This window comes from Sorghum bicolor, chromosome 4, assembly GCF_000003195.3.
Source record: "Sorghum bicolor cultivar BTx623 chromosome 4, Sorghum_bicolor_NCBIv3, whole genome shotgun sequence".
Taxonomy (NCBI): domain Eukaryota; kingdom Viridiplantae; phylum Streptophyta; class Magnoliopsida; order Poales; family Poaceae; genus Sorghum; species Sorghum bicolor.
The window spans coordinates 48,697,257-48,715,659 of NC_012873.2; the positions used below are offsets into that span (position 1 = coordinate 48,697,257).

The following is an 18,403-nucleotide window of genomic DNA, read 5'->3' on the forward strand; positions in this document are numbered from 1 at the left end:
TCTATTTGAAGGTAAGAAGCAGGTTTCTATAGAAATCAATGGTTCATTTATAAAGGTGAGAATTAAAGAATCCATATCCAAAGAAGATTTTCAGGGACGATAAAGCTTACTAGGTGGCTGCAGCCTCTGCGATTTTTAGAAACTATATAAATCCCGAGAAAAATCAAATAGCAAATAAAATGCACGCATATGTGTTTCTTAGAGTTCAAACCAAAAGACCTCTGGGCCGCATGAACCTTCCTTGCCATGTCATACATGCCTATTGCTAGAAAAACCTTGCCTTTGGTACCTGAACTATTCTAAAGGCGTGAGCCCATTCGCATGAACCTTCCGTACCATACCATACCATACCATACCATACCATACGTGTCTATTGCTGATTTCAATAGAAAAAACCTTTCCTCTAATAATAACTAAACTATTCTAAAGGCGGGCCTGTTGAGGACCCGTATTTAGTTTTGATGGTGAGCATCTTAAGTGATTTTACCTCTTAAAATAAAAATAAATTAATTTTTCGAGATTTTGTGATAAGCATTTGGACTCCTAAATGATCTCAAGTAAAAACTTTGTCATTAGAATTGCTGATTTTGTTGACCACTTGTAGCTCTATACAATTTTGTTATAAAATTTATCTTCATTCAACTCCGTATTAGAAAGATACATAGATGGGACTTGGCCTTAAGCTTGCCTACAATCACTTCTCCTTGGCTTGTTTTGTCACAACTTTTAGAGATAAAAAATCAAAACCCACTAGTACAATTTGTAGAGGCAAATGTGATATGCCTTTGCAAAGGCGTCTCTACAAATTAGCCTGTTGTTCAATCACCTTTAAAAGTTTATTTGTAGTGGCGGCTCAAAACACGGGCCACCTCTACAGAACCGATTTCTAGATGTGATTTAAAATCTAGTCATCACTACAAATTATTTTTCAAAAATCATAAATCAGACAAAACAACAACAACATTTTAAAAATTGGGGGCAGGGGTGGAGGGGGGCTCAGTAGGAAACTCATAAGTCACGTATGTTTTGCGCAAAATAGCGCGTGTCTAACTGCGATGCTTGAACTCACACGTACCTCACCTGATCCTAACCACTCCACCTCCTTAAACTCAGTTGTGACTTTGGGGGTAGCTATATTTATTTTGTACTCATTTTTCTATGCTAAGAAATAAATATTTCGAATACTATAACTTTTGTTTTGGTCATTAATCCATCTGAGTTCATTTGAAAATTTTAAATTTCAACATGTAAGAAACTTGAAAAGATTTTTTTCTTGGAAATATATATGAACAAGTTGTTAACTAAAATGTTGTATATATGGCTCTTTAAGATCTTTAACTTTGGTTTTTTTTGTTATCTATCTGAGATCGTTTAAATATTTTGAATTTCAAATTGTGAGGATTTCAAAATAATTTTGGGACTATATATTATTTTTAAATAAAAAAGTAATCAACTACAATGTTATAGATCTTTTCGAGATTTATAACTTTGGTTCTGGTCACTTCTCTATCCAAGTTCATTTCTGTTTCATGATTCGACATACACCACGTTTAGCTTCCAAGCTATTCTAACTCAAAGTGTGTTCACTACACGTACTACGTTATTGCACGTGGTGAATACTAGTAGAGTGTGCGCTCTACAATTGTAGTTTATAAGAATTAATAAAAGTGTAAAAGTACTGAGACTTTTGTTTTTTTTTGTAATGACTTCATTTACACCTATTAGGTTTAAGTTTCCCTTACTCCCTAGGAGTAGTTACTTCCATATGTGTATGTCTAGATTTACGATATATATGGTCTAACGAAGTATATGTAGACATAGTATATGATCATACTAAATCATCTAGGGTAGTATGTATATCAAGTATGCAAGTATACATGAAGTATATTCACTACTATAGAACAGGCCTTTGGTCACTTGCCCAAAATGAATAATAATCTCGGCCCAATCAGCGTCCGGGGCAAAAACATATTTAGTCCCGGTTGGTGTCCCCTACCCAACGGCTATGGTGTCAGAGATCGTTAGAAGGGACCTTTAGTCCCGGTTGGTCTCCCCAACCGGGACAAAAGCCCAGCCTTTAGTCTCGGTTGGTAACACCAACCGGGATTAAAAGCTGTTGTCCCGGTCCGTCTCACCGGCCGGGACTAATGTTGGACTTTAGACCCGGTTTTTAAATGGAACTGAGACTAAATGTCCTTCCCCATATTTGAACTCTTCTTCTTTTTCTGGCCGAGCCCATCGATCTTCACTCTTTTACTGTGTTCTTCATTTGGAGTTGCTTATTCTTGCTCTCATCTCCGGCTATTGATTCATTTCATCATTTCTACGCCGTCATCGACTTGTTAAGAGGTCACTAGCTTCATCTTCTCAACATTTAGCAGCGGCATATGTCATTTGCTAGTGTTATGTATGTTGTTTTTTTATTTTATGGTTTTTTAAGAGGTTACTAGTTTCATCGTCTTCTCAACATCGACGCGTTTTTTTAGAGAAATAGTGATACTATGTTTTTTATTTTAATTAGTTTAGAAAAAATTAAAAACATATAATACTTTAATTTGCAATTTTTGACGGATTTAATTAGTTAATTATAACTAGTATGCATACCACATTTCATGATTATTTAGAAAAATAGAGAATTTTTGTGCTTTTTTAATTTTGCTTGTTTAGAGAAATTAGAAATAGAGAATTTTAGGTTTTTTGTTACTTTAATTTCTCTATTAAAAATTAGAAACTTATAATACTTTAATTTGCAATTTATGACAAGGTTAATTAGTTAATTATAACTAGTATGCATACCACATTTCATGATTAGTTAGAAAAATAGAGAACTTTTGTGCTTTTTTAATTTTGCTTGTTTAGAAAAATTAGAAATAGAGAATTTTAGGTTTTTTGTTACTTTAATTTCTCTATTAAAAATTAGAAACTTATATTTCTTTAATTTGCAATTTATGATATGGTTAATTAGTTAATTATAACTAGTATCCATGCCATATTTCATGATTAGTTAGAAAATAGAGAACTTTTATGTCTTTTTAATTTTGCTGGTTTAGAAAAATTAGAAATAGAGAATTTTAGGTTATTTGTTACTTTAATTAAACTTATAATACTTTACGTTGCAATGAAGACAATGACACGTCATTGGATGTACAACGCCGATCGCCGCTCCAAAGAATTCATTGATGGTGTGCATTATTTCTTAAGAGTGGCCGAGAAAAACAAGCGGGATGGATTCATATGTTGCCCATGTGCCTTGTGTCAGAATTTGAAGGAATATTCTAGCTCTAGAAATATTCACTCACATTTGTTGAAGTCGGGTTTTATGCCAAACTATATTTGTTGGACCAAGCATGGAGAAAACGGGATAATGATGGAAGAAGGTGAAGAAGAACAGTTGGAGCCTGACGACATTATTGCTCAATACGGTGACTTCGGTGATACAGCAATGGAAGAAGCTGGAGATGAGGCAGGTGCAGAAGGCGCACCCGTTGAAGATGATGCTCTTGGTGATGTCATTTGTGATGCACAGAAAGATTGCGAAAGTGAAAAAGAGAAGACAAAGTTTGACCACATGTTAGAAGATCACAAGAAATTACTATACCCATCTGCCCAGGATGGGCAAAAAAAACTGGGTACAACACTGGAGTTGTTAAAATGGAAGGCACAGAATGGTGTATACAATAAAGCATTTGGGCAATTACTGAAGATCCAAAAAAAGATGCTGCTGAAGCCTAATGAACTGCCCACTACTACGTACGAAGCAAAACAGATCGTCTGTCCTTGGGATTAGAAATCAAGAAGATACATGCATGTCCTAACGACTGCATCCTATACCGTGGTAAGGACTACGAGAATTTAGATGAATGCCCCGTATGTCAAAGGACTAATTAATCAGATCAATACTAATTTTGCCTACATGCACACAAATGCAGCTTTTATTGATACTAATTGTCATTGATCTCTGGCAATGTCAATTGGTAATCTATGACTCGTTGAGAAAACCACAGGACGATTACCAAAAAATGATGGATATTATCCAAGGGTAACTCCGATCTCTATATATTAAATTCTACTCTTTTAACTCGGTAATAGATAATTAATAATGATCGTTTTATTGCTAGGGTTTGGGCTGGGTTCGTGCAGAAACACCGTCCAGAGTTGAATGCAGCACTTTCAAAGCCCATCTTACTTCAGTGGGTTCTACGGCAGACACCGGGCAACAATTTGTGTGGCTACTATGTGTGCGAGTTTATGACGGTCTATGTCAAAAGAACTAATCTTGAGCACCTAAAAGTATGTAACATGTATATATAATAAGTTTATTTCATTTATTTGTTGCTATTTAATAAATCCTATTCATACCTCTAACTTTTTTCTTTAATGTCTATTAAAGGAGATGTGGCTGAAGGAGCAGGTGTTGGATGCGGTGCGCCTAAAAGGAATTCAGGAGACAATCGCAGGATTTCTTAACGACCAAGTCCTGAATCCCGGCGGCGAGTGCTACTTCAACCCTCAGGAGCCAATGAAACCAAATCACGATGATCATTTGTACGATGCTTGAGTGGCGGAGATAAATTGTGTTGTAAATACTTTGTCCGTGAAGCATATGTGTAAATATTATATTATGGACCTATAGATACATATAATATATATAGTGTTTTATAGTATATTTATATGTAATGTTTTAAATTATATAAATTATAGGTACGCGTTCCATAAACTACCAGCAAACAATACGCATTCGAAAATAATAATAACATAATTGTAAACCCTAAATGGAAAAACCAAATGAAAAGAAAAAGAAAAAAGAAAAAAGTCTTTAGTCCCGGTTGGTAGCAACAACCGGGACTAAAGTGGAGGCCAGGTGGCACACCGTGGCGCACCTTTTAGTCCCGGTTGCTGTTACCAACCGGGACTAAAAGTGGAACATTTAGTCCCGAAACCTTAGCCCTGGTTCCGTAGCCGGGACTAAAGGCCCTTACGGCCCGGGGCTAAAGCCCTTCCCTGTACTAGTGATTGTTATACTTATTTTATATAGTACTGCAGTGGCATTTTCGTAATATATCAAAAAGTATGGTCTCTTTTGAAAAAAAATCACGTTCGAAGATTTGAAGTATGTTAAATTGAGTATATAAACATATTCAAACTGATAAATTAGTATGAACACATACGTAACATGGTTTAGTGTATATATATATATAGGTCATGACCTAAACCGGCGGCCACACTAACCATATCACTGTCGGTACAAGAGACAACCCAAGAGTGATAGCCATAGATACCACTATTGGCTGATGCTTTGATCCGATAGTGTTGTGCCTATTATCATTACTAGGTCGCCAAACCAGTAATGATAGGCCACCCCGTCGTTACCGATTATCCTCTTCCAACTAGAATTTGAGTAGTGATGGGGGGTTCCAACCTGGCAGTAATAGCCATAGATACCATTATTGTCGGCTAATGCTTTGATTTGGCAGTGTTGTGCCTATATCATTGCCGGTCACAAAACCAGCAGTGATAGGCCACTCTAATACTCTATCGTTGCCGATTATAATAAATCTATATAGGTTGATCTGCTCCTTGAACTACACGGTTATTGGGCGGCTCATCCATACCCAACAATGGCCCTCCCTATTAACTGGTCAGTGCACGTACGTCAGCACGGCGAGAGCGACGTCGCGGTGCATCACCATAAATAGGTACACACACATATGACACAACACAATTCATTCATGCTGTATACTTTTGCTAGCTTTTAGCCGCTATCCGTGCCTTGAAGCCATGCATGTCGTCGTAGTAGTTTTGGCGACGCTGTACACGCCATGTTCCATCGTCTCCATCCATGCAGTGCGGGTGGCGGCTGCAACTTGCATGCAATTGGTGCATGAACTCTATACTTGATCTGCACGCTCCATATATACACGGTATGATCTATATAGATATATATAAATTTGTTATCAACTGCCAAAGATTTATATATAGCACTCCTACTTGTTATTAGTTCATCCTATCGCATATATATGTACTCTATTGATAGAATTAATAAAAAGGTAGCTTGATCCCTGAATAGTGAACCGATGTGTAGATATTAGGGTGCTACTTTGTCACACATGCAGTAATCGATCAGTAAGAGACTAAAGAGTACACACCAAGAGATACACCAAGACTAAAGATATATAGTAAACAGGATCGCAAAAAAAAAAGACTAAAGAGTAAACACCCACTTCTTTGAATTGGCTGGCATGTATGTATATCATCTCTACAAATTTAAGTCTGCCTATTGAGAGTGTGCTCTTGCTTAACCTTGACTTCAAAAAGATCAAGAGAGAGAGAGAGAGAGAGAGAGAGAGAGAGAGAGAGAGAGAGAGAGATTGTCTTGGTAATAACATTCATCACACAGCTGCTTGCTTGCAGTTTGTTCTTTGAATCAAAGTACTGGGGTAAGTTAGTTGGTCTTTGCTACTACGCATTGCTGCAACAAGCAACTCTAGAGGTAGTATAATTTTTCTGCCACGAAAGATAATATATATATGACACGGCCGGATGCCTTTAAATACAGCTGCATCCTCGGTCCCGTTTCCTCGCAACAAGTCACAGGATCGGAGCAAAACAAGCACACACACAACCAAAAACTCCCGGGCGCCAGCTCGATCATACCGAAACCATTTCCTCCAGCTTGCCGCGACCATGGCCTGCAGTCTCCAGGTATGTATGCATGTGCAAACTTCTTGTACCGGCCGGCTTTTGTCGTACACAGGTACAGTACGAACAAAAGATGAAAATATACATACTCCATGCAGCAGCCCACTACTGCCACTTGTATTACACACTGCAGTATACAGAGTACAGTTGGAATATGAAGTGCATGCATACTGTACGTCTCTCTCTCTCATCACTTCCTTTGTTGCATGCATGTCGATCGATCGACCCCTGCAGGGTGGTGATGTCGTCGTGTTCGAGGTGGACGCCATCGGCTGGGCTCCCTCCGGCGCGCGCACGGCGCTGTCCCTGCACCACGAGCTCGACCCGGCCAGGCTCCCTGCTGCGTCCGCCGCCGTCAGGCCGCACGGGCACACGCCCAGCGGCCGGTACGTCCTGGCGGGCGGCCGCGCCGACGAGGAGGACGGCCTGTGCCAGGCGATCACGCCGGGCGCGCTCAAGCCCCGGGTCACGTACCGTGTCGCCGGGTGGATCAGCGTCGCAGCCGCCGGCGCCGGGGTGGGAGGAACGACGACGGCCCACCATCATCCCGCCGTGCACGTCAGCATCCGCGTCGACGGCGGCCGCTGCGTCATGGACGGCGGCGCTGTCGCCTGCTCCGCCGCCGCCTCCGACGACGCCAGCAGCAGCAGGTGGGCGGAGATCAAAGGCGGGTTCCGGCTGAAGGAGAGCCCCCGCAGCGCGGCGGTGCACGTGCATGGTGCGCCCGCCGGCGTCGACGTGAAGGTCATGGACCTGAGGATCATTGCCACCGACCGAAAAGCGCGCTTCAGGTACCTCAAGGACAAGACGGACAAGGTGAGCGAGCCGCGCTTCTTGTTTTCATTTATTTACGTCTGGAAATGAACAACTTAACCAACTGGTTGAATTTTCACCGACCAGCTAGGCTATATTATCCACAACCGTTGTTATTATCGATCTCTATCTATATAGCTAATGTGTTCTTTATATTCTCTTTTCACATAAATCAACAAAGTATAAGGTAAGTACGGACGTTAAGGCCGGGCATCGACGTATGTTTATATATATACGATGCATGGTATTCCATAAAGGTAAGTTTATTTGCAAACGGCGTACGCAATTGGACGTTAAGGCCGAGTATCAAATATATCTAATTGATTTTTTAAAATTTATTCTGAAAGTACGAAATATTGCAAACATGGAATTAATGACGAGGCTTCACGAGAAGAACCATACAATCAATGACATGTAAGCAAAAAATAAATTTTGAACAACGTGGCAGGAGTATATGTACAAAGGACTTTTCAGAAAAATATTTACACGTACACTACATGCATGTTTATCCACAGCGACGCCCCCCCAACACACACACTCACATACACATATTAATAGTAATAATGATAATAATAATAATAATAATAGTACAATTCACACAGTATGGTATATTATATTTTTTAATAACATGCTTTAATTTAGATTTTCAGAAAAATCGTATGAAAAGATATTCCTACTTTGGTTTTGAACTCGACTCTATATACACATGCTACTTATATTACTGTTGATCGACAAGACCTGTTGGAATGTAACTATCAGTGCTTCGAGAGGCTTGTAAATTAAGATGTATGACTCACACGTCCCTAACAATAGGCCTACTTATATCATTGGTACGGGTGTTCCGTGTAACACCGATCGATGATTGCATGAACTAACCAAACCTACTTACTTTAATTTGCTGTCTTACAACAATGATGACAATGAAACAGGAACTTATTAGCTTGAGAGAAACAATTCCATGGATTATTTAGTGCCATTTGTCCTGGTTGCAATGAGTAAAAATAGCCACGCATGCACAAGAAGTTCGTCAGTGTTATCGTTCTTGTATCTTCCACAGCTAACCCTCGCAGTTGCGTGGCGCGGGGAGAGATATGACCGTATCGACCGGGAGAAATATATACGAGAGAATAGTAGGTTGCATTTGGTGCCCCGTACGTATTGTTTTCTTGCTATATTTGTTAGGCGTGTGTTGCGTTTTGACGGGTGGTGCCGCATCGATAGTGACTGCACCCCTAATGAAGGTGCTGCCTTCCAAATGCATACGTATTGTTCGTACCCTACGGGACGACGTGTTTTGCTTTAATCAGTGCCCATCACCCTAGCTCAGCCGCGCCGAATAATGATGCTAGTAAAATAAAAATGCTCTCCGGCGGCCTCCCGACCCCACCATTTGCACCGAATAATCGCGCATATGATTAAGCATGTTATTATCCATTTTGATATGGTGAGCCGTACATGGATGTGGTTGGATTGGATGGGGAACCAACATATATAACAAGAGAAAAGAAATTCACCTCTTAATGAAACACGTGCCAAACGCGTTTTTGAAAAACACAAGGAAAAGAAAGGACACCCAGTTTCAGGGATCATATCGGAAATTCGGGTAGAAATTCTTGACTAACTCCCAGCCCCCAAAATAATGTAAATCTCAGTTTACGAGGAGACAAAGAATTTTAGGTTTGATTAAGTCTATGGAAGATACCGTCTATACTATATTTGCAATCAAATTTATTATAAAAATACAGTTCATAATTAATCTAGTGATACTTATTACATATCACATACATACTATCTTAAATGGTTTAGTATGATTATATACTTGTCTACATACACTTCGTTGAGTCATATATAGGTCCTACGTATAGAGATATACATATGGGCGCACTGTATATTATAGATATCCCTCCTTGATGACAAATAGTGCATGATGCGACAAGTAATAAAGCTAGCTGCTGTGAGTGACACGCATGCATGCATGGTTGCATTGCAGGTGCGCAAGCGTGACGTGGTTGTGAAGGTGGGCGGTGGTGCCCCAGCGGGCGCGCCCGTGCGCGTGGTGCAGCTGGACAGCGCCTTCCCCATCGGCAGCTGCATCAACGGCACGGTGATCCAGGACCCAGCCTTCGTGGACTTCTTCACCAACCACATGGACTGGGCCGTCTTCGAGAACGAGCTGAAATGGTACTGGACCGAGGCGCAGCGCGGGCAGCTCAACTACGGCGACGCCGACCGCCTGCTCGACTTCTGCGACCGCGCCGGGAAGCCCGTGCGTGGCCACTGCATCTTCTGGGCCGTCGACGCCGAGGTGCAGCAGTGGATCAAGGACCTCGCCGCCGACGAGCTCATGGCGGCGGTGCGGGCGCGCCTCAACGGCCTCCTCGGCCGCTACGCGGGGAGGTTCCCGCACTACGACGTCAACAACGAGATGCTGCACGGCCGGTTCTTCCGCGACCGCCTCGGCGACGGCGTCGCGCCGCTCATGTTCCGCGAGGCGGCGCGCCTGGACCCGGGCGCCGCACTCTTCGTCAACGACTACAACGTCGAGTGCGGCAACGACGGCAACGCCACGCCGGAGAGGTACGTGGAGCTCATCCGCGGCCTTCAGCGCGGCGGCGCGCGGGTCGGCGGCGTCGGGCTGCAGGGCCACGTCACGCACCCCGTCGGGGAGGTCATCTGCGACGCGCTCGACGCGCTCGCCGCGGCCACGGAGCTGCCCGTCTGGTTCACGGAGCTCGACGTGTGCGAGCCCGACGACGCCCTCCGCGCCGACGACCTCGAGGTGGTGATGCGCGAGGCGTTCGCGCACCCGGCGGTGCAGGGCGTCGTGCTCTGGGGGTTCATGCAGGGACACATGTGGAGGCAGGACGCCGCGCTCGTCAACGCCGACGGCACCGTCAACGACGCCGGGCGGAGGTTCGTTGAACTCCGGAGGGAGTGGACGTCCGACGCGAGGGGACGCCTCGACGCCGATGGCCAGTTCAAGTTCAGGGGCTTCCACGGCAACTACGTGGCTCAGGTCACCACGCCCGCGGGGACGAAGATGCTCAAGGCGTTCACCGTCGACAAAGGGGACACGCCTCTCGTCCTGGACATGGATAACTGAACATCGCCGCCTGACAATTACAGTACATGCACCACTGATTATTATTATTACATACGAATATCAACTATCAAGTACCGACCGTACCAGCTGCACTAATTAATATGATGGTGGGCCGTCTACCACGCAACAATTCGACCTCACCCAAACATGAATCCAGTCAGGGCGACAAGTATATTTTGGATAGGGGCCGGCTCCCCTAACTGTTCCATATTCGGTACTGTAATGATAATATGAGTGCTGATGTATTGTACTGGCTGAGCCTAAGTATATTAATTGATGTGATATACTAATAAATAAAGTGATCGAGTTAATTATTACTCGATTTTCTATACAGGTGTGGAATATCTTTTGGCCTGTTCTATTACTTAGTCTCGTAGCAATACAAGAGGTATTCTTTTAGTGCTTTTTTTATCAACCACAAACCTATGTAAAATACATCTATCACTTATTCTCTTTTAGTCCTAGCTTGGATAGCCTCCTAAGCCAGGACATCCAGAGCCTGGTTTCACAATGCAAGAAGTGGTTGTCTCACCTCTTCCTCACCCTTGTTCTTCTTCAAGCTGGAGCCGCCGCCCGCCATTGCCCATGGAAGCTAGCAGTCCAGCACCAAATCCCACTGCCACAAATCTCTTTGCGCTTAAGCTAATACAAGCAGCCCCCAAATCTCTTTGCTTCAAGCTAATACAATCAGCAGGGCGGCGCACCACCAAATATCTCTGCTTCACCAAATCCCTCACCCTTTCTCTTCTTCAATCTGGAGGCTCGAGCGAACCAGCAGCACATAACATGTTGTTGAAGACGAGGGCAAAAATCAATGAGTGCGGTGGTGTGTTATGGCAAAAATCAATGCACAGCCAGAGGTCGAAGATGAGAGCAAAAAAAAAAAGTCATTTCCCCACCTTCCCTCTACAAGAATATAAGAAATGAATAACATAATAGGTGTGGCGTGTTATGGAAATGTACACGATTTTGTAATGGTACTAGACATATTTCGCTTTTGGCAGTGTCGAACGACATTACACGTTCCAACGTCCTGCAGCAATATTTCTCAAAACTACAACTAAATTATTTACGTGGACAAACATATGGAATAAAGTCTACATTTTGATGAAAATAGTTAAAGTTAACAAGGAAGTAATGCAGCATTAGTCAACAAAGATACAGAGTGTAATGTATACTCTGTTCCTTTTTAAATGTTGCCCGGTTCCTAGTTTTTTTATTTAGTATTATGTTTCAAGAAAAGTCTACAATTCAGTCTGAACTAATCTCTATAATTTGTAGCATTGTAATAGAAAAACATATAATTTATTTGCATCGAGGAATAGCAATGGAGCATCATAAATGCATAAAAATTTGCCACACAAGCTTAAGTCAAAAGAACAAAATTCTAAATCCAAATATCAAGCCTTTAATATATAGGGTATTGTTATTGATTGCATTGGCCTGAACCAATACTTAAAAGTAAGACTAAAACAGCTCTAGCAGAAGTGAGTTGGTAACAAAGCATTAAATTCATGTGCATACAAGTTATCCAGTTTTTCACAAAATGAATCCATCGAAACTGAGACTAAGATCCAGGTGAACCAAACATGCACATGCATGGTCCTGCATCCACAAACCAATGAATGAACTGTGACTTGTTCCAGTGATTGATGTAAATGAAATCTATAGCGAGATACTGATGTCAATCTCATCATGTTCTATGCCATTTTCAGTCAGAAGCTCCACCAGGTTGTCGAGCACAGGATCATGTTCTTGAACCTCCCAGCAAACAATATCAATGCTATCAAGGTGCTCACAGCTGAACGACCTTTCTTCTAGCTCCCCAGTGAATCTCTGATGTGTATGGCCAACCTGAAATGTGAGAAAACACAAGTTTCGCTTTGATTTGATTGCACGTGCATCAACTTCTGTACAAGGATCAATTAACATGTGGAGAAAGCCATGTACCCCTCTGAGTTTCAGAGTTTGATTCTCCAGGCTACGTGAGTTCTGAAGGACGACTATCAATGAATAGAAGTCTGGATGCAGACACCATTGGCTGATTGTCAGAGTTGTAAGATTGTTGAATTTTGGGCACCACTGTATATTTCCCATATTCAGCTGCAAAAGGTTCATAGGATTAAGACATGATAAAGAATTCCATATTTTATAAAACATTCATGACTCGAGAAGCATCCAGGAAGAAACACCGCGGGATCCAGCTCCAACCTATTGTCCTGTCCCATAACCATGATAGATCGAGCATTGCAATGTAGAGCATGGCAGATCCATAGGTTAACATCTTCCGAGTACTCATCAAAGAACCAAGGCATGTCATACCAGCCGGGCGTACTCCCGACAGTCATTAGACATGTGCTCAAACTCGCCGGGCGTGGCGTTGATGCGGGGCACGGAACGCCAGAGGTTGCGCCACTGCCGTGACAGCACGCACGTCTGCACAACCTGGCGGGCATTCAGGTAGGACAGATGAGGAGGAGCATGTCATCGGGCAGGGCGTTGATCCTGCACACAGCGCCAGGAACGCGTGGGTCGCCTGACATGTCGGCCGTCGCGTCGGGGTCACTAGGGGGCATTCCGTCGATCAGGTGTCACTGTCAGGTGGTGCTCAGACAAGCTGCCGCAAGGAGGAGGCCAGAGGAATTATGGGGACATGAATCCGCAGATTCGAACGCGTGGAGATTTTGAGGATAGAAATGGAGGCAATCGAAGAAGATGAAAGGGAGAGGAAGGAGAAGTTGGCAAACCTGGGTGCGCGGTGCGCCTCGTGCGTGCGATGCCCAATTGCCCAGCCCGCCCAGCGATGGAGATGAACAAGAACTGGGAAGTGGGAAGGCGTAGAAAAGCATGAACACGTGGAGATTTTGGGGATAGAAATGGAGGCAATCGAAGAAGTTGAAAGGGAGAGGAACGGGAAGTTGGCAAACCTGGGTGCGGCTCGTGCGTGCCATGCCCAGCCCGCCCGGCGATGGAGATGGCCGGGAGGTAGGCAGGTAGCAGAATGAAACTGCCTCCGTCTAAGCATCTGAAGGACTAGTGTTTTGTCCAGAGGGGAGGGAGGCATGGGCTATGGAGATCCGGCCCAAAGCTAGAGATGGGGAATAATAATATTTACTCTCTGTTTTTTTGTCCCGTTAAAGGGTGGAGGTGGAGTACGTGTTAGTTATCTGAAATAGTTTATCATGTCACGTTAAAAGGTGAAGTAACTTAATTAGATTGTAAACGTATTACATTTACATCCGATAGGGTTAAAGGTGAAGTCCAATTTCATTTAGATCTAATTAAATGGATGATTCACAATTTTTTAAGGACATGTTTAGGACAGCTCACAACAGTTTTTTTATAACCAAACAATGATTTCCAAAACAGTCTCATGGGTGAAATTATTTTTATTCTCCCCTCATAAAGACATGAGTTAAGGTAGAGCTAAAAAAGTAGCTTATTCCAACTTCATCTTCCATATTACAGTTATTTTATTCATTCTTCCATCATGTGAAACTGTTTTACTAAACACTTGTTCTAAAACAACTTACCTTTGACAAGAAATCTACCCATGAAGCTATTTTGCGAAAAAAAAAACTTATATGGTGAAACTGAGCTGTGTCAAACAGGGCCCAAGAGTATCACAAAAATTGCCAAAACAATGCAAATGCGAGACGATAAATGAAATGCTGAAGAACATGACACCGTCTCTCAGTGGTGTGTGTCGAAGTCAAATCATGTCTTATTATGATTTAAGTTAAATTCAAGTCCAGTATAAAACTATATTTGCAATGTATCACATTTGTATATCTCAATAATAGCTACACACAAACACGAACTAAACTCAAAACCACTCTCCGGCGACCACAGAGATACAGATCATCTGTCTGGTATCAGTGAAGTTGTAAACTGTAACCAGTGAGGGAAGCAAGCCTTGTCAATGTTGGTGCCTATCTGCTAACTGATGTTTTAATCAGGCTAGTGACATATGTGATCGCCTGAATATCAGATTCGGATGGTGCTCGGAGGTCAACTCCTAGGCAGGTATTACGCCCTGAGGCGCAAGGACTGGTTCATAAGTCTACTGTTCAGAGATCCAGTTTTCTTAGGTGTATGCCTGATCAGCCTACTAATATAAGGAGATTGATCTTTGTCCAGATGGGCAGCTTCAATCTTGTCAACCAACGATGACGATGACCAAGATGTAGAAGCTGGAATAGAATGAGGCTGTACCACTCCACTCTTCTGCATTGCTTCACTAGGTGAAGTCTTGCCCGCATAGGTCCGCTTGTTGAACAGGGAGCTGATCCTGGAATACCTTTGTCTCAGTGGTGTCGGAGTCTCTTCATGGCTCCAGGTCTTGGCAGAGTCCACGGACGAGGCATCATCATCCAGATCCTTCTGGCCGCTGCCTGATCTCTTTGATTTGCGGTGAGGCCATCTGAGTAGGACTTTGATATGCTTTGCTGCATCTTGGAAAGAATTCAACTTCTTCAGTTTGGGTCTCAGGATGTCAGCATCTACCCTGCCAATAATGGAGGAAAATGATACTGCTCTTTCGCTGATGCCCGGTACGTCAATTCCAGCATCAAGGAAGATCTCAGCATCTGATATCTTGAATGATGTCCCTGGGCTTCCTACAATGGAGTGCATCTTTATCTGAGAAGCGATAACTGACCTAGTCTCATGGTCCCTTGAGTTTGTGAACCCACCAGCCAAAATCAATTGTTTGATCAGTATTTCTGATGATGTCGTTCGTGGCTGTTTCCTGAGTAGATCCAGAGGAGTCATGCCATCATTGTCACAGATGTTGAGGTCAATAGAAGGCACACTCATCAAGTGTTCAACAAGGTCTGGATGCAGATTGCCAACCACAGCTAAGTGAAGAATTGTCTTCCCATCATAATTTTGTGCATTGATAGTACTGCTGATATCCACAATTGCTCCACCAACTAATTGCCTAATAAGCTCCATCTGACGATCAAGCCTTCGGAATTCAGGAGTCCCAAAGCCAGTCAGTGCCATGTGAAGGAACGTGTCACCAGCTTCATTAGTTGCTGATATAAGAGATGACGAGGCCGTAACAAGAGCCTCGACCACTCGAAGATGGCCTCGAAAGGCTGCTATATGCAATGCTGTATTCCCTTGGTCATCTACAGAGTCCACTATATCAAAAGATGCAAAGAGATCCTTGACAACCTGCAATGTTTTGTCATAAATTTAGTTTAGTACTTTGTAAACTGTCTGTACATAGAAAATTAAGCATAGGACCCGTTCCAAGGTTTAACTTTGGAGCAACAGATTGAAGGAAAGGTCATTAACCCCTCAATGATGAAGAATCATCTCAAATGATCATCCTTCAATCAATGAACATAACAAACACAAAAGGTTCCATGCGAGCAACATAAATGTAATGACTAGGCACGTGAAATAAAAATTCCCATCGCCGAAGCATCAATGAATAAAATAAAAAGTGTTCATTGTCGTCATAACCATAAATTCACATGCTACCAAGCAAACCTTAAGTACTCTTTTGCTGTGGAAATTTTGATGGCAGGCAACCTTTATGAAACTCCAGTCCAGTGTTAAAGGATAATGTGAATGCCAACAAATAAAGTCATTAGTTTAATCAAGACATACCACAAGTTCAATCCATATTTGAATGATCAACTAACAACCTGGCAAGCATGTGCACGGGATCGACTTAAAGGGCCAAAGTGGGAATAATGTCAAACACAACGGGGATAAACAATTCTTAGATTACAGATCAGAGAAGCTGTATTAATTGACTCTAAATGAATTGGAGACAATGATCCACATGCTTCTCCCACTCAATTAAACTATGCAATATAGTACATATCTAACAACAAGGATATCCGTGAAGGAGACTGCTGACAACCTGGCTAAAATGTTCAGAGTCAATTTACAAGGAGAATCAAGTGAAAGACAACATATATTTGTACAGAATTAGTAGGCTATATAGATGAGGCCGCACGAGTAATTTCAAATCAAGCAGTAAAAAAGTTTAAAAGACTGAATGTACCATCATGAAACTCAAGGTTTGCACAGGACATACAAAGTACTGTAGATGACAATGTACATTCATATCCTGAAAGAAAGAATGGAGCTGAGAAGGAAAAACTGCAACTGCAAGACATACCTCAACTTGGCCCTTTGCAGCGGCGGCGTGCAAGATGGTTGATCCCTGCGCGTCCCGGTAGGCCGCGGCGTCGTCGCACCCGCGCAGGAGGTCCCTGAGCACGTCAAGGCTGCCTCCCCTCGCGGCGGCGTGCACGGCGCGGCACATCATCTCGCGCCTAAATTCCTCACCCTCGACCGGACACGACGCCGCGGACAGCACGGCATCGAAGAGGCGGCGGAACACCTCGGGGCATCCGCTCCTCGCCGCGGCGTAGAGGATGTCGGTGACGCCGTACTCCCCCTCGCCGAAGACGAGCAGGGGCTGCGCCGCGAGCAGCTCCCGCACGAACCTCTCGTCCCCGGCCGCGGCGGCCGTGTAGAGGAGCCATCCGCCGTATCCCGCCCGGAGGAGGCGGTTGGCGTTGGCGTCGGCGTCGGCGTCGCCTCCGCCGCCGCGGGGAAGGTGGTGGTGGTGCTTCTTATCGGCAGGCTCTCCGAAGTCGAGCAGGAGGCGGCGTGCGACGGCGGCACGGTTGGTGGCGGCGTCGCGGAGGCGCGCGTCGTCGTCCCAGACGGACTCGAGGCGGCGGATGCGGCGGAGGGAGGTGAGCTTGACGAGGAGGTTTGGGTCGAGGCGGAGGAGCTCCCGGACGACGTCGTAGTGGCCGCTGGCCGCCGCCCAGTCGATGGGCGTGGCGTACCACCACTGGTCGCCCGTGCTCTCCCACCGCAGCGGCAAGAACGGGTCCCTCGGTTCCTCCGTCGTCGCCACCTGCATCTCCTCCATGGGCTCCAGCAGCTATTCTTGACTACAAACTGGGAGGTGCTTCGCACTGTGGAAAAGAACCATGGAAACACAAGTAAAAATCAGGCGGCGGACGGCCGGAGACGCATCCGGCCGGAGCCAACCGTCGTCCAAGCTTTTTTTTCTGGTCGGCCCCGCCAAGCGGAGGAACACCACGAGATGGAGATGAGACGGCGGTTAAAGTGAAGCAGTTTGGGAATGGGAAAGAAGGACAAAGCTTTCAAGCCCAACCAGGACCAGGTCATTCCATTCCATTCCAATCTCTCTCTTTTTTTAGTAATAAAAAAAATTATGAAACACCATAGGACGAGCCAGCCAGGAATGCAGGCGCAAGTTTTGCAGCGGAAGCAACTGTTTGTTTGGATAGAAAAACAGCAAGGGAACAAGAGAGCAGGCACGGATTTGGGCTCACCTGTTGCCTGCTGAAGCGATTTTTACCCGCTGATTTTTTCTGTCTAATTCTTCAGCCATTTGGCATCAGTTGGTGTGTTGAGCTTGAGCAGCGTGGTGGAGCACGCTTGTTGCAGAAAGTAAAAAACTAGAGGAGTTATTTACAGAGAGAAAAAAAAGATTTCTTCGTCTTGCAGCAGGCGTTCACGCACCGGCGGTGGAAAGCTGAAGTGGAGACACGAGAGGAGGGGAAGGGCCCAAGGAATTCGCATCCAGGATAATGATGTGGACCGGCATCTCGGAAGCCAGGAATTGGAACGAGATCCTCTAACATTCTGCAATCTATGTTTGAGAGACTAGCCACAATTTGCCACACTTTACCTTAGGCAAGTTTGATCAAGTTGGTAAGTGTTTGGTTGACAACTAAGCTTAGGCATGATTCTTTTGGGCTCCACATGTCATAGAGTTAA

At 44.0% G+C, this 18,403-nt stretch overlaps 3 protein-coding genes across 4 annotated transcripts; 1 reads left to right on the top strand and 2 right to left on the bottom strand.

Annotated features, from left to right (window-relative positions):
- On the top strand, nucleotides 5,711-10,946 carry LOC8056077 (anti-sigma-I factor RsgI6). The gene is made up of 4 exons (XM_002452096.2): nucleotides 5,711-5,921; nucleotides 6,557-6,702; nucleotides 6,934-7,515; nucleotides 9,503-10,946. Exons 1-4 carry the CDS (start codon nucleotides 5,840-5,842, stop codon nucleotides 10,613-10,615), a joined length of 1,923 nt encoding a protein of 640 aa, XP_002452141.2. The 5' UTR covers nucleotides 5,711-5,839; the 3' UTR covers nucleotides 10,616-10,946.
- Nucleotides 12,016-13,868, bottom strand: LOC8056078. 2 transcript variants are annotated; one of them, XR_002451762.1, is made up of 5 exons: nucleotides 13,543-13,868; nucleotides 13,363-13,435; nucleotides 12,827-13,232; nucleotides 12,566-12,718; nucleotides 12,016-12,469 (listed from the first exon to the last, which is right to left on the bottom strand). XR_002451762.1 is itself a non-coding variant. In XM_021458191.1 (4 exons), exons 1-4 carry the CDS (start codon nucleotides 13,677-13,679, stop codon nucleotides 12,281-12,283), a joined length of 552 nt encoding a protein of 183 aa, XP_021313866.1. In that variant the 5' UTR covers nucleotides 13,680-13,843; the 3' UTR covers nucleotides 12,016-12,280. The 2 variants fall into 2 exon arrangements, 1 of the variants encoding a protein (XP_021313866.1); XM_021458191.1 differs by lacking the exon at nucleotides 12,827-13,232 and having other exon boundaries at nucleotides 13,543-13,843.
- LOC8059576 (serine/threonine-protein phosphatase 6 regulatory ankyrin repeat subunit C) lies at nucleotides 14,313-18,113 on the bottom strand. Its single transcript, XM_002453836.2, has 3 exons — nucleotides 17,956-18,113; nucleotides 16,758-17,571; nucleotides 14,313-15,796 (listed from the first exon to the last, which is right to left on the bottom strand). Exons 2-3 carry the CDS (start codon nucleotides 17,523-17,525, stop codon nucleotides 14,645-14,647), a joined length of 1,920 nt encoding a protein of 639 aa, XP_002453881.1. The 5' UTR covers nucleotides 17,526-17,571; nucleotides 17,956-18,113; the 3' UTR covers nucleotides 14,313-14,644.

Excerpts from the sequence above, each read along its gene's own strand:
- LOC8056077 (XM_002452096.2), top strand. The coding sequence starts at position 5,840 with ATGCAGTGCGGGTGGCGGCTGCAACTTGCATGCAATTGGTGCATGAAC. Across the intron at positions 6,703-6,933 it reads CCATGGCCTGCAGTCTCCAG|GGTGGTGATGTCGTCGTGTT; the intron begins GTATGTATGCAT and ends CGACCCCTGCAG. Across the intron at positions 7,516-9,502 it reads TCAAGGACAAGACGGACAAG|GTGCGCAAGCGTGACGTGGT; the intron begins GTGAGCGAGCCG and ends GTTGCATTGCAG.
- LOC8056078 (XM_021458191.1), bottom strand. The coding sequence starts at position 13,679 with ATGCCTCCCTCCCCTCTGGACAAAACACTAGTCCTTCAGATGCTTAGA. Across the intron at positions 13,436-13,542 it reads CACGCACGAGCCGCACCCAG|TTCTTGTTCATCTCCATCGC; the intron begins GTTTGCCAACTT and ends CCCACTTCCCAG. Across the intron at positions 12,470-12,565 it reads AAACTCTGAAACTCAGAGGG|GTTGGCCATACACATCAGAG; the intron begins GTACATGGCTTT and ends CTCACATTTCAG.
- LOC8059576 (XM_002453836.2), bottom strand. The coding sequence starts at position 17,525 with ATGGAGGAGATGCAGGTGGCGACGACGGAGGAACCGAGGGACCCGTTC. Across the intron at positions 15,797-16,757 it reads CTGCAAAGGGCCAAGTTGAG|GTTGTCAAGGATCTCTTTGC; the intron begins GTATGTCTTGCA and ends AAAACATTGCAG.